This window comes from Glandiceps talaboti, chromosome 17 (genome assembly GCF_964340395.1).
Source record: "Glandiceps talaboti chromosome 17, keGlaTala1.1, whole genome shotgun sequence".
In the NCBI taxonomy this organism is placed as follows: domain Eukaryota; kingdom Metazoa; phylum Hemichordata; class Enteropneusta; family Spengelidae; genus Glandiceps; species Glandiceps talaboti.
Window position 1 is genome coordinate 6451642 of NC_135565.1, and position 16171 is coordinate 6467812.

General features: G+C 36.3%; 2 protein-coding genes across 2 annotated transcripts in view; one reads left to right on the forward strand and one right to left on the reverse strand.

Moving 5' to 3' along the window:
- LOC144448573 (nuclear receptor ROR-beta-like) overlaps positions 1–7267 on the reverse strand; it is a 65467-nt gene extending 58200 nt beyond the window's left edge. Inside the window, exon 1 of the mRNA XM_078138849.1 lies at positions 6880–7267. Within this exon, the coding sequence (XP_077994975.1) occupies positions 6880–6937 (58 nt within the window). The 5' untranslated portion in view covers positions 6938–7267. The remainder of the gene's footprint in view (positions 1–6879) is intronic.
- Positions 7268–11829: 4562 nt separating this feature from the next.
- Positions 11830–16171, forward strand: part of LOC144448652 (zinc phosphodiesterase ELAC protein 2-like) — a 30489-nt gene continuing 26147 nt past the window's right edge. The window contains exons 1-4 of the mRNA XM_078138929.1: positions 11830–12049; positions 12577–12633; positions 14243–14313; positions 15689–15756. Coding sequence (XP_077995055.1) covers positions 11943–12049; positions 12577–12633; positions 14243–14313; positions 15689–15756 — 303 coding nt within the window. The 5' untranslated portion in view covers positions 11830–11942. The remainder of the gene's footprint in view (positions 12050–12576; positions 12634–14242; positions 14314–15688; positions 15757–16171) is intronic.

The window sequence follows — 16171 nt, forward strand, 5'->3', positions numbered from 1 at the left end:
TTTATTGAGGCTGTCCGAGACTGCTATCTACATCAACATGTGAATTCACCAACCAGGGGGAGAGGTACTGATAGGCCTTCTATCTTAGACCTTGTCTTCACAAATGAAAAGGAAATTGTAGATTGCGTTGAACATGATGCCCCCCTGGGGAAGAGTGACCATTCTATGTTGAAGATCAAAGTCATGTGTGTTAAAGGTGACAATGTACAACCAAAGATTAGATATAAATATGATAATGGAGACTACAATAAAATGAAAGAAATGTTAAGTATAGACTGGGCAGAAGTACTTAATTCCTGCGGAGATGATGTGAATATACAATGGAACACATTTCTAGAAATTTATAGAGAAGCGGAAACAGTCTGCATTCCACAGAAAGTTGTGAATCCGTCCAAAAAGAACTATGCTGTACCCCTGGATAGAAAAACGTTAGCAAAGGTTAAAAAGAAGAACAGATTATGGCAAAGATTCTTGCAAACAAAAGATGGTCAAGTATATCAGGACTATTGTAAAATCCGAAACCAAGTTAGAAGAATAACAAGGAAAGTACAGAAAGATTATGAAAAGTCAGTGGCGAAGGAGGTCAAGACAAACCCAAAAAAGTTCTGGGGCTATGCCAGTTCTAAATCTAAATTAAGAACTGGAATACCGAACCTATCCAAAACAGGCAATGATAAAGGAGAAGATATGACCACCTGTGACAAAGAAAAAGCAGAGGTTCTTGCTGATTTCTTTTCATCAGTCTTCACAAGGGAACAACAAGGCCACTGGGATTTACCAAATACCATACATGCTAGACACATACTTGAGCTGAATATTACTCCAGAGACTACACTTAAGATTTTATCCAAGTTAAAAACCTCAAAATCACCAGGCCCTGACCTCGTACATCCCAGAATATTATATGAACTTAGAGAAGTGCTCTGTACCCCATTAACCATAATTTATAACACATCACTAAAGACAGGGACAATACCGAATGACTGGAAGTGTGCCAACGTTACGCCTATATTTAAGAAAGGTTGTAAATGGTTAGCCAGCAATTACCGACCAATCAGCCTTACAAGTGTTGTCTGTAAAATAATGGAAACCCTGATAAGGAACTCTATTGTGAAATATATGAACAGTAATAACTTGTTTAGTGATCAACAGTTTGGTTTCATCAGTGGTCGTTCGACTGTACTACAACTAATCAAAGTCCTAGACAAGTGGACAGAAATTATTGATCTTGGAGGATGTGTTGATGTTGTGTACTGTGACTTTATGAAGGCCTTTGACAAAGTGCCTCATAGGCGTTTAATGGAGAAACTTCAATACTATGGGATCCCAAGCCTGCTGCTAAACTGGATATCTGCTTTCCTCAATAATCGGAAACAAAAAGTTATTGTAAATGGCGTTTCATCGGAATGGCAGGAGGTGCTAAGTGGTATACCCCAAGGATCTGTCTTAGGACCCATACTTTTTGTAATATATATCAACACACTTCCAGATGTAGTACAAAGCTCAGAAATATATCTATTCGCAGACGATACCAAAGTTTTCAGGGGAATATTCAAGGAAGAAGACTGTGATTGCTTACAAACAGATATTGATAACATGTATACTTGGACAGAGAACTCTCTTCTGAAATTTCATCCAGATAAATGTGCCAGTATGCGGATAGGAAAGACACACTTGTCAGATAGATCATATACCATGGGACAAAATAAGGTCAAACTTAGAAATACAAAGGAAGAGAAGGATATAGGAGTAATCGTGGATGATAAGCTATCCTTTTCAAGTCACATGTCTACAAAAATAAATAAGGCAAATTCCATAATGGGTCTGATAAGGAGAACTTATGCTCATCTTGACAAAGAAAGTTTTTTATTATTGTACAAAGGTCTGGTTAGACCACATTTGGAATATGCAAATCAAGTTTGGGCACCTTACCTCAAAAAGGATATTATTGCCATCGAGAACGTACAGCGCAGAGCTACCAAGTTAATTCCAGGATTTAGAGAATTGTCATACCAGGAAAGACTAAGGCATCTGAACTTACCAACTTTGGCTTACCGTCGTCTACGGGGAGATATGATTGAACTCTATAAAATTATGTCGGGGAAATATGACACTAGAGTGACTGATTTTCTCAAGACCAGACATTGTGACACTAGAGGGCATCAATATAAACTGTACAAAGTCCATACTAGGCTGGATATTAGGAAATTTTCTTTTGTACATAGAAGTATAAACCAATGGAATAGTCTTCCCAATCATGTGGTTGATGCACCAAATGTATATAATTTTGAGAGACGTTTAGATAGACACTGGGAAGGACTTGCAAATGAAATTTAAATCTGAAGACTATGCTAGCATACGCACTGACAAGACTTTAATTTAACATGATCTGATATCAGAGGCCTAAATAAGGCCTATAATCAGAATTGTACCTGTATACCTGTATAACGTGTACATGTATCGTGAGCCCTTCAGTGGTTGGTTTTGTATTTTTGTATTTCACCAACTCAGACTGACTACAGACATTTTGTTGGTATCTGAGTATTGTATTTCATCATCTCAGACTGACTACAATTTTGTACAAACATTTTGTTGGTATCTGAGTATTGTATTTCATCATCTCAGACTGACTACAAACATTTTGTTGGTATCTGAGTATTGTATTTCATCATCTCAGACTGACTACATACATTTTGTTGGTATCTGAGTATTGTATTTCATCATCTCAGACTGACTACAAACATTTTGCACTTTTTATTCATTAACCCAGACCATCTTCAAATACTGGCTTGCATAATCCTCTTTCTACTAATAAGCTATATAAGATACTGTAATAGTAATGAATACATGACTGATAATGAATGGTCATGCAGATACAGAACTAATTAATTGTCTTTTAAACTGGTCACATGGGTATTTATTTTCATTTATAAAACAACTTTACTGTGTTTTCCTACTTAAAAAAACATGTGAAACAACATTTACTAAATCCTTGTTCGTAACTCAAAAATTTGCAAAACGTTAAAAAACGTTAGAAACATTTGCTATTGTATTACATGTACGTACAATAACAAATAATTTAAAACATTTTTGATGTTTTGCAATTTCTTGAGATTCTGTACGTACAATAACAAACTTTTTGCACACTTTTTACATCTTTTTGTAGTTCATTGGGTTACAAACACAGATTTGGTTGATGTTGTTTCACATTTTTTTTTTTCCAGTAGGAAAACACGATAGAGTTGTCTTTAGACTTTAGACTTAAAAATCTAAAATGAATATCCATTTGCCATCCATATCATACATGTATGGCCACTTTAATCTGACATAAAAACAAAAGGATGAACATCTACATGTCAAGTTTTACCTGGCTCAGAGTCAGGCGAGGTAAATCCCCTGCCTGCAAGAGGCAGAATTACACAGCTGGACTAAATTTATATGCATTGAATCTACAGTAACTACAAAATAGTTGGTCCATATTGATGACACAATTCTCAATCCTCATTCATGGTTTACATCAGGTCTAAAACAGGTACTAGTATACACATTTGAGAAATCCAATCTGAACTTGCCCAAAATACCATTTATCCGTTTTACAGATTCAGTTGGTGATTCAGCGATACAAGTACAACTGATAATTGCTAAGATGAATATTGGATCCCATTCGTATCATGGTATTTTGTACTTGAGTCTGTGTAGACATACATCACCCAATATTGTTCTGATCATTCAACAGTAAATGTGAACTTTGAACCCTGGGAACCCTCCTTATCTTTCTACAGACTTTAAATAATCAAACAATTGACAATCAAACAGACAGACAAAAACAAACAAACAATAGTTGACTTTTGTGAACTTTTTGTGACCCTTGATATGTACAATTTATGTTAGATTTCATTTATGAATGAATTGAATTTGAACTACATGTATACATAATAGTTTTAATACAAGGATGCTGTCACAATAATTGTAGTGTTTGTTGTGATTTTGAGAGTTTTTTCTTCTGGTTTTGTGCTTTTTTTCGTTCCAATGTTTAACTAGAAGAAAATGCTACAATTCATCCTGGGCAAACTCAAATAGCTTAGCCTACATGTACATGTACCTGTAGACTTGAGAACAGCTATCACGACACTATTCAGCTATCCTAACTGACAGTTTGAATTGTTGAACTTGCCAGCTGTTTTTAGTCTACAGTGAGAATCACACATTGTCATACATGTACATGTACACATAACCTGTGCAAAGCATTAGCATAAATTGGAATAGAATGGATGTACATGGGTCAGCTTACATAATTGTCATGTGCATTTAGCATGTTTGGTAGCCGACATGTACTCAGCTAGTATGAAGTCATGTCCCGCCATACATGTACATGTACACATAACATGATGTGCAACATATCAGCATAAATTTGAATAGAATATGATGTACATGGGCTGACGAGTCACACATTTACATATACTGATTGCAAGCTTTAAATGTCTAATTATGTATTCAACCAATCAGAGTCTATGGTAGAATGCCATTTGAAAACCTGCTGGTAACAGGAATCATAGCAAACTTGGAATTACAGCTAAAATTTAAAAAAATCAAAATGTCAGTTAGGATAGCGGAATAGTGTAGTACATACATGTATTACGATAGTCGTTCAAGTCCACAGGTACATGTAGGCTATACAATGTATTTAGGATAGTGGGATAGTGTAGTAGTGATAGTCCTTCAAGTCTACAGGTAGGCTATAGTTAGGATAGCGGAATAGTGTAGTAGTGATAGTCCTTCAAGTCTACAGGTAGGCTATAGTTAGGATAGTGGAATAGTGTAGTAGCGATAGTCCTTCAAGTCTACAGGTATACAGTACTAGATCCCCAATTATACAGCTGGGTTGACTGAGGCACAATCATGGTTCAACTCTTGCTAAGGGACTTTTAGTTTAAGCCATTCAGAAACAAACAGCAGTGGCGGGGCTTGAACATGCAACCTGTAGATTCTAAACCGGCCACACTAACCATTCGCCCATCATGACTCCATGACTTATCACTTCCAATGCCTACTACATACAAACACCTGACTTTCTTTGCACTAGGTCAACGACCTAAATCAAAATTTTTGAATATTGAAAACAAACAGAGTTCATCTGTATCGACATTAATAATACTTTTGAACAACATTCACTGAGTACGAACACAGAGCTCTGGCAACGGAATCTGAAAGTGTCTGATTTATTTTCTGTGGTAACCAAAAAATTACACCATCTTGTTATTTTGATGATAAGGCCTAAAAAAAAATAATTTTTGTTTGGTTCCCGTTACCCAACCTCCACCTAGCTTTTCACTGCTGACCCTAAACTTTTTTTTTTACATATTCGACAAAAAAATAACAAAATCATAAAAATTGTGAAGTTTCACGAGAAATAATGGATGTAGAAACTGTCATCAACTTAGAAAGACACTCTAAAACTATTCTTCCAATCTGTAATGGCTGTACATCTGATACGATTAAATAAACAACACAGAGACCATTCGGAAAACAATGAAAAACATGAACTGGACACTCAAACAGAAAAAAAATATCTAATAAAAATGAAATAAAAAATCTACCTACCCCCACCTATTCTAAAATCGAGTGTAACCAGAACCACACTATTTTTTTTATTAGGCTTAATCATATCAAGAACACCTCAGAAAATTTTTTATTGTCTTTTTAATTTGATTTGTATGTTGATCCACTATTTCTCGCAAGACTTCACATTTTTCACGATTTTTAATTTTTTCTTGAATGCATAAAAAAAGTTTAGGGTTGGCAGTAAAAACTAGGTGGGGACAGGTAACCAGAACCAAAATTTTTAGATTTTTTTGGGGGGGCCTTAGGCCTAATAAAAAAAAATGGGTGGTTTTGAGTACCGTAAATTTTAGAATAGGTGGGGTAGGTAGATTTTTTATTTTATTTTATTATTATTTTTTTCATGTGTGAGTGTCTAGTTCAGTTCCATTGTTTTCCAAATGGTCTCTGTGTTATTGGTTTCTTCCCATCAGATGTACAGCCATTATAGATAGGAAGAACAGGTGTTTTTATTTTTTTTATTTTATTTTTTTTTGGTCTTTTTACATTGATGTCAGTTTCCGCGTCAACTATTTCTGGCAAGACTTCACATTTTTCGCAATTTTATTATTTTTTTCTCGAACATTGAAGCAGTGAAAAACTAGGTGGGGGTTGGATAATCAGAACCAAACCATTTTTTCTTCTCCCACTAATTATACAATAACACTGATAGAATCCCTCCAAATTGTTCTGTCTGGCGAGCGAAAATGCCCCTATTGTCAGTATATTGATGGGCTAAACTACTGGGCTACATTTAACGCATGACCTACTTACCTAGAAATTATATAAATAAGTTTATTATTATGTAAATAATTTTGGCAATTTGTTGTCATAAAAGTCAACTTACGCAATTTTGAATTGTTTGGCGAGTTATACTTTTGAATTTATTACGTCGACCTACTTAAGAGCCAGCAAAAGTACATGCTGAGGGTCAGTCAAGGTGAATAGAGTCGGAGTCCGTTCTCCATTTCACCGAGGTACAGCTGTTACTTCGTGTTGTACCGTTTACAAATATTATATTATAATAAATTCGCTCGGGAAAGAAAAATACATTGCAGATTGGTAAGGCAATATCTGATCCCCGGGAATGCAGGAAAATGGAAACAGTCTTCGATTTAAATAGAAAGACCAGTAGATATTAGAGCGAATTCTCGGTATTAACTAGGTCATAATTTGCATACGGTACATAGTACATGTACTACTATACCTCAAGAGCTATGAACGCATGTGACTTCACAAAAGTACAGTTTACGGACTTCAAGCTTTTTTACGACAACTTACCTGAGCCTTCAATTTTGTTGGGTTTTCCCTTCCCGGTTGGCATTTCAATTCTATCCATATCGAGATTTTGTCCAAAAAGAGTGCTTAGCACTTAAAAGCCGAATATTTTCCAACGGTCAAAGTAGCGACTTCGGGAAATTTATACGATCCACAAATGCAGCCATTGCGGTCGGTGCGCGGTGATAATATGTTCGCACTGTATTTGCACGTACGTACGTACGGGTTCCGATTCTTGCCCTGACAATTCCCGTGAATCTAAGTCTTGCCACACACCGTCTTAGAAGAGTACGCCAATTATGTATTCACGATTACCTGTGTGTCTAAAACTTGTGACAGTGAATTAATTTGCAAACAGATTTCCAACTTCTTGCAATATGAGGTGTTTACTTCGCCATTTGCCGAAGTTCGCTAGTACCGGAAATACAATGGGCTATTCTATTTCAATAGGGGTGTCAAGGGTACAATGATCGTTATCGCCACATAATTCGCCAGTATCACCCTATGGTTAATTTCCTTTTGCAACGACAAGGTAAACAAATAGCAAATGATGACACATCGGAGACTTTGCGCAGTTTATATTTTCCGATGATAAAAGTTAAGTAAATTATAGTAACGTTATTTGTAGTTCCAACTGACGAAGTTACCTCAAGTGAACTCTTGAGAAGGTCGTTTCGTTATTGATATTGCGTGTAGAAAAACTAGACATCCACTGTTCGACAAAATGAGAATTGTATAACAATCAAAAGTGTTTTGATCACCACCATTCGGTAATGTTATTCCCGCGCCCTCTTGTACATACACGTCTCCAGTGTGCTTAGGGACATCGCACAATGTCCGACGCACAACTTGAGCTCAAAAAAACGGACATCGTAATTTTCGTCTATAGATCTAGGACATGTCGATAATACTCCCGATACTCCCGACAATACAACGTTCACAAAATGCCTAAAATGCCTTCTTGTAAATGAACACGATGTATCAATCTGGTAATTAGCAAATTTTTGAGAACTAGCTGAAGACTGTAAAGTTAGGACGGTCTAGATGCAAATGACGGTGATTTTGTTAGAAACCACATTGGCATCCAGGACATGAACGAGTGGAGGTGTATAAATCGTAAAAATACGCGTATAGGAACTGTATTGCGTCAGAGTATGATATACACTGCTACATACACTGAGTGTATATATATATATATATATATATATATATATATATATATATATATATATATATATATATATATATAACTCGGTGAGTATCAATCTGCTAAGACAGTGCTCTATACACACACTACTGAAAAGAGGAGTAAAAACATATACATGAACAAACAACAACGTGTGTGTGTGTAAGATAAGATAAGATAAAACTTTATTGAGTCCCTTTTAGGGTAATTGGGTTATCTGCTACAAAAGATTATTAAAAACAGTAAAATGTACATACAGTGTTGTTATGAATACCATAATCTAAAACAATATGTTAAGCGATTAAAAGAAATATAAATACATTAACAATACAGACCGATACATTAGTTTCTATTACAAGTTTTGTTAAGGAGTGTGATAGCTTGAGGTATAAATGAATCATGATAACGGGTAGTACGAGAAGCTAACTGTCTAAATCTAACTACCACTCCTATCAATTCTCCTGACATTGATTTCCTGTCTCAGTGGGTTTGTTTCGTCCCTCATTATGCGCAGCACTTTGTCTGCCATTCGCTCGTGTAAGACTTGATCCGCCTTAAGTTGTTTCTTTCCAATGACATTTCCTGCTTTACTGATCAATTTATCCAACCTCTTCTTATTTTGTTGTGTAATATTTCCACCCCAGCAAACAATACAGTAACTTATAACACTATTTATGACAGCTCCATAAAACAATGAAAGTATATCCTGATTAACATTAAAAGACCGCAACTTTCTTAAACAGTACAACCTAGAGTTAAGCTTCTTGGAAAGAATATCAATATGGTGTTGCCAATTTAGTTTACAGTCTAAGCCAAGCCCCAAGTACTGATAATTGTCAACTCTGGCTACCTCAACACCCTTAATCGAGACTAAGCTTGGATCCGACCCCGCCTTTTACGAAAATCAATTACCATTTCCTTAGTCTTAGCAACATTTAATATTAGGTGGTTTTGGTCACAATATTCAATAAAGCGATCAATTTGATGAAGATAGTCGGTGTCATCATTATCATCACCTAGTAACCCAATCATGGCAGAGTCATCGGCAAATTTGATTAGAGGGCATGTTTGCACTGAAGATCTATGATCGGCTGTGTATAATGTGAACAGAAAAGGTGCCAATACTGTACCCTGTGGGGCTCCTGTACTTGAATTAATATCATTTGATGTCAGTGAATGAAATCTAACATATTGGGCCCTATTCGTGATATAATCGATAACCCATGTAATCATAGAAGCTGGTATATTCATTCGCATTAATTTCCTACCCAACAGACGTGGTTAGTGAATGCGCTTGAAAAATCAAAAAACATTATACGGACTGAGTTACCTGCCTTATCTAAATGTGAATAGATCTTATGTAATGCAAATAGGATAGCATCATCAGTACTTCTGTTTTGTCTGTATGCAAACTGTAGAGGATCTGTGAAATTTGACACCAAGGAATTCGGTTGTTTAAGGACAATGCGTATGTATGTATGTATGTATGTATGTATGTATGTATGTATAAACACGACGATGACAGTCCGAATTTTGCAGGATATGTCATCGACATAAAATATCGACAACATTGCAAAGCAGTCCAACGTTAATTGCCCAAAGTCAGTTCAGGTCCATCTTTATGAAATGCGCACATCTCCTTGATTAAAGGAAAGGATAAATACATCTACGAAATGGCAGTTGACGAGGAAGTGTCAATAACTTTCGATTCACCAGATAAATTCTATACAACAGCTGCTGCAGCAATATGAATCCGGGGTTAAAGCGAAATCTTCACAGGGAAGAGTAATACGAGAGGCAGCGAAAATAAACCATGGTGTATCTTCCACTTACCTCAACAATCACAAGATTGGCGATAATCAGGCTGAGATCATTTGTCACGAGAGGTCGTTTGCAGCTCTTACAGTGCGGAAGTCTCATGACCCTATACTAAAGCAATGCCAAGTAAAATATGCAATCATGCATCCCACTGAAACAGTATCTCACATTTTCAATGGATGTACAAAATTCCAGAAACTATACCAACAAAGACACAATAGATTAGTCGATTCAATCTTCGATAAAATCGCGAATGGTAATCCTGGTAAGGAAACACTTGTTTTAAAACCTGAAATGTTTGATGCCCATATGAGAACCTTCGAACATCAGCATAAACTACTAGACATTACTAATACTATCATCGATAAACAGAACAAACATGTGTGTCCTTACCCTTTGATGCACATATTTCATTGTGTTTTCAGAAGAAGTTTGACAAATATTTCCATTCTCACTAGAAATAAACACCACAGACTTTCGTTCAGAAATAATAGTTATTATCATAGGAAGTCTCGGAGATGTACATCATAAGGTCACAAGTGGTTCGATCAAAGCCGGGATAAAGTTCCAAATCCACCACCAAATATTGCAGTGCATAAGCTCGATAATTGGTTCGTACAAAATTTGGAGAATGAGATGTAGATACCATATCAACTCGATATCACGTGGACGTTTGTCATAGGTGACCAAGAGAAAGTCGTTCACTAGTCACTGTGATTTCCTGCAAGGTATTGTATGTTTATTCTATTGAAGAATTATACGGTAAATACTTTACGTACCTGTACACGTTTTTATCTTGTAAGTTGGAAATAACAGAATTTGATATATATATATATATATATATATATATATATATATATATATATATATATGTATGTATGTATGTATGTATGTATGTATGTATGTATGTATGTATGTATGTATGTATGTATGTGTGTGTGTGTGTGTGTGTGTGTGTGGTGTGTGTGTGTGCGCGTGCGTGCGTGCGTGCGTGTAAGTGTACGTGCGTGCGTGTGTGTGTTTGTGTTTGTGTCTGTGTCTGTGTCTGTGTCTGTGTCTGTGTCTGTGTCTGTGTCTGTGTCTGTGTCTGTGTCTGTGTCTGTGTTAAATATTGTATTTGAATTTTGGCCGTGTGGCCTCTGGTTACAATAAACAATATGATTTTTTGTGAAAGTTAAATGTCGATAATATCTACTAGGTGTAAATATTTGAATTAATGCAAATAGGGTGGAACTGTATATTGAATCTATTTGTACAAACATGATTAGCTTCTAAAAATAAATCGTGGATTAATTCTAAAAACTGGGCTCATATGACTCTCATGTAAACATCCACTTATTATTGGATCATTGGATGTTTACACTCACGGCATAATGCGTTAATTTGGGCAAATAGCGAGTTTGTTCTAGTAAGCTACTAATTAATGCAAAGCTGATAAACTCAGATAAGACAGTGATATCACTGAGGTAGGAAAAAGAAAGACAAAACGTACAGTGAGAGGAAACAGTATTTAAAACTTTATTTGAAATATACTGAAAATAATATTAGAAATCCGGAAAATCGCGGGAACAAAACTGATTATTTGTCCTTTTCCCTGTGGTTGTAGCTATCATACATGATGTACCTCTTAATTGGAAAATGAATTATATGAAACTTTTATGAAATTTGAGGAGGAGGGGCTACGAAAATTCTTGGGTTCATTTTGACCAAAATAATTTCTCCCCAGGCCCCCCTTCTGTCGTAAGTTCTGACCCCAGCCTGTAGAATCTGGACGGCTATAAAGAGCGCCAACTACGGACATTTCTAGTTGTAGACAAGAAATTAATTTGTGCTAACAAACAAATGAAGTGGGTCAAGGGTCAATTCATTCGCCATGTGTTTTTATTTCAAATGATTACATGTACCCAGGATTCGCGGTAGTTTGATGGCCCATGTTGCAATCATCGGACGAATAATTTTATTCCCTTCGTATAGACGTCTTGGTTCTATTCGGAACGTGTCTACGTCAGTTCCATGCTCAAACAATCACCCGATTGGTCGTTCAATTCATCGACGGAACACCATGCCTACCACTCCGTTGTGGGGAGCCAGTTATTGTCACCTCCAAGTGGTGGGGTCTGGCCCCCCTCATTGCCCACCCTCCTTGTTTTTATTTTCAGATGTCATCAAGTAAGCTACAGTTTGTTTTTTCTTGCATGCCTAAGTGTTTTCAGTTGTATGGCGGTTTAGCCATTCAGCGCTACAGAGAAGAACATTGCTCTGGTAATCGGCGCTATAGAAATTTGATTGATCGATTGATTGATTGATTGATTGATTGATAGATAGATAGTCCTGCTTGCAGACGATATAATACTAGTATGTCCAAGCGAAGGGAGGGCGTCCCCAGTTACTCAGTCTGCAAGCAGGACTATGTGGTGCCGTAGTTCAAAATTTCCATTACTTTCCCCAATGTTTCTTTGATATTACTCGTGCTGGTAAAATTATGTTATTTTCCAATATTTTTCTTCATCCAGCCAGAAAAATACTCGTGTGACCTAAGGGTTATCACTACTCATCTAGCGACTCGTAGTGACAAAGACCCCTTAGGTCACTCGTATGCTCCTTGGCTGAATGAAGAAAAATATTGGGGAATAACATCTGAGAATTTTTTTCTCTGCACACATATAGAGTACTGTTTTGTTGTATGTTCTTTTCAGTCGTCGATATCTGATCAACTGTGGTGAAGGAACACAACGAGTTATGAATCAACACAGGTATGTAAACCAGTCATAAACATTCCAATGACATAATTTATCAGACATATTGAAAAATGTACCAGAACTCCTAGGTGCAATTACGGTATAATAATTGTAGCGTTTGTTGTGATTTTGAGGGTTTTTTGACTGGAAACAATCGCTACAATTCATATAGCATTAACACAAATAGACGGAAGAGATTCAGATCTGAATCACAAAGTTGGGTGAATGTTTCTGCTAAATTACGCCTTACCTGCCAAAAAAATTCAGAGATTTCCTAACTCCAACATTAATTATGGAGCCTTCAAGACCCAAAAAATGTTCATAGGTACCCCAATCCTGTCAAAATCAGCAAAAGTAGCAACACATGCAGCATTTTGAAACAGGTACTGAGGTAGTACGCTTGCATCTCGCTCACGTTTTCAGCGTGGTCTCATCTGTTTGCATTTACATTACAAGAATTGTAGTGTGTGCTTCAGGTTAAACATCAGAACCCCCCCCCCCCCCCAAAAAAAAAAAAAAAAAAAAAAAAAAAAAAAAAAAATCACAACAAATACTTGAATTATTGCTGCTACAAAACCCACTTTTATTCAATCAACTGTTCTAACAATGCCAGACCACAAACTGTAGACATGAGATAGGTTGTGTTGTTCAACCCTATCAGGCTTCTTAATGAATGCTGGCTGATAGCATGAATGTCTGTATATTACAGGCTACACTAATGTTGTATCATAGAAGGCATGCATTCATATTAACATTATAAGTTTTTTTGTAACTTATGTAAGTATTTTTAACTTGAGTAAAAAAATTGTGCCACTTTAATTATCACAATTAGTAGATTAGTATAATTATTGAGATATATTTGTATAATTTCCATCGCACTTTTGGAATTGCAAAGTTGCTATTTAGTACTGCAGTATGTGATTTTATAATAGAAATATTTATATATAAAATCTGATAGCTAAAAGCTGCACTAGCTGTAACTGAACATTTTTTTGAAAATGTTTTGTTAGATAAATAACTTACTCATAATATCGTATCCCTGAGCAGTATTGAATCACACGTGGGTGAATGTAGTTTTTTTTTCCGCCATTTGACTTTTTCTTTCACATTTGCGACAGTGGCAAATGGGTGATGTGCGCACAGATACAGGATATTGGGCAATAAATTTAATAAAATTGATGGGGGGGGGGGGGGGGGGGGGGGGGCAAACCCAAAAATCAGCGCCCTCAACACCAATCACTATTTCAACCTGTTATTGTACTAATGGATAAGATTGATCACTATGTACATGTACATGTACAGTGTCTATTGGTATTTTAACAATTTTCATTGAAAACATTATGGTTGTCTGATTGAAAAATGATGCTGTACATTTTGTAGTTATAAACTGGTGACAGATTCAAAAACAATTAAGGACCACCTATGGATACTATTCTACTAATAAACAGATATTAAAGTCTTTTTATGAGTAATTGACCAACTGTTAGTGAATACGTGTTTAGTTACTACTACTAGATGAAAAAAGAAATGTCCCAGTTTTGGCTAGTGCAGGTTTAAACATATCTTCTATTACATGTATCAAGTGTACAATAATTTAATTTTTCATCCAATGATAATTTTATAGGATGAAGATTTCAAGATTAGAAAATGTTTTTATTACAAGTCTCAGCTGGAAAAATATTGGTGGTCTAGTTGGTAAGAATAATATGTTATGTATATTTTGTAGTTAGTGGTATTATCACTCAAGAAACCTGTGATTCTTTAGCCTAGTGTCTTCCAATTGCGAGCATATACTGGAGAAGTGTTACTGTTATTGGAATCATGATAGTCAAATGGTTAGAGTAGCCGGCTTGGAATCTTCTGGTTGCAGGTTTGAGCCCCCATCGCTACCATGCTGTTTGTTTCTGAATGGCTATAGTCCTTGGGCAAGATTTGAACTATGCTTGTGCCTCAGTCAACCCAACTGTATAATTGGGGACCTGGTAGGATGTAGGTTACAATGTGAATGTTCTAATCCTATGCGCTTATACAGGCTGCAATGGATTGTATGCTCCCCAGGGAGTTGAAGTACAAAGGATCTTTGTGTCACTATAGATTTGTGCTAGGAGTAATTTTTGTAAAGTGCTTTGAGCACAGAGTGGGAAAGCGCTGTATAAAAACCAAGATTATATTATTTATTATTATAACTACATTATTGTCTGCCAAGCATTAGCAAGTGAGCTAGACTATTGCTTATGTAGGATTGATGAAGACACTAAACCTTCCAGTTGCTAACACATGCTGGTGAGCTGTTACTGCCAGCCTACATGTGTAGTGTTAGTACTGAGCTAGTCTGGTGTTAGTATAGGACTGGTGCAGGCATTAACTCTTCCAGTTTGTAACATATGCTGGTTAGGTGTTAGTTTCAGTCTGGCAGTATAGCACTAAGCAATACTGGGGTTGGTGCAGACACGAACCCTTCCAGTCGGTAACATATACTGGTGAGGTGTTAGTGTCAGACCAGTGTTAGCAGTAAGTTAGCCCAGTGTTAATTATAAACATACTGGTAGTGCTGATGCGGACATTAACCTTTCTATACTGGAGAGATGCCAATATTAGCCCATAACACTATGATATCCATTTGTTAGCTCTGGCCTATATCTTGATGCTGGCTGAGTCAGGAATGGACTCTTGGGCTGTAATGTATCACTACCTATACACCAAATTATAGGAATTAAAATAGATAAAAGTGGATACATACTATTACTAATATCCTACATTATTGTTACCATGTTCAGGAAGAACACAGAAATTACAAGAAGATTCATACATTGTTGATGGTCCCTTGTTCAGTGAGAACACATACATTACAATAGGGCATAGTACAACTGTTTCATTACAATAGAGCATAGTACACCTGTTTCTTTGTTCAATGAGACTACTGATACAATGTAGCACTATTTGCTTGTTTGTATCCATGGATACTATTATGTTATTGTTTTCATACAGGTTTGATTTTGACATTGCCTGATATCTGTCACATGTCCTGTTTTCTATATTTCATAATGGATATCCTATGTTCTTTATTCAGGTTTGACATTGACTCTACGCGATACTTGTCATTCAAAGAAAGTCAACTACTATGGGCCACCCGGATTGGTGAGAATTTATACAATCTGATTAAAATCCGATGTAGTGCACACGTCACAATTTCTTTTTGGTTGTTATGTTTACTGTTGTTTGTTCTTTTGTGAACACTCGTTACATACATCTGACACAATACCATAGGTTTTCCCAATACAAGCCACACCAGCACGCTGAGTGAATTCACTTAACCAATGAAAATGCGTAATGCATCGGAACATAATGGGTACAGTACTTCAGAGCGCTCTGTTCGAAAAGAGCATGCACCGTGAGCGCAGACAGCGATATTATCATTATTGTTTGGTGGTTCTCTTCTGTGTTGCAGCCAGCCTTTTAAATGAGTGGGACATAGTGTCCCGAGACATTATAAAAAAGACATTTTTCTGGGTCATCATAAAATGATTTGGGACATTATAAAAAAGAGCACCAA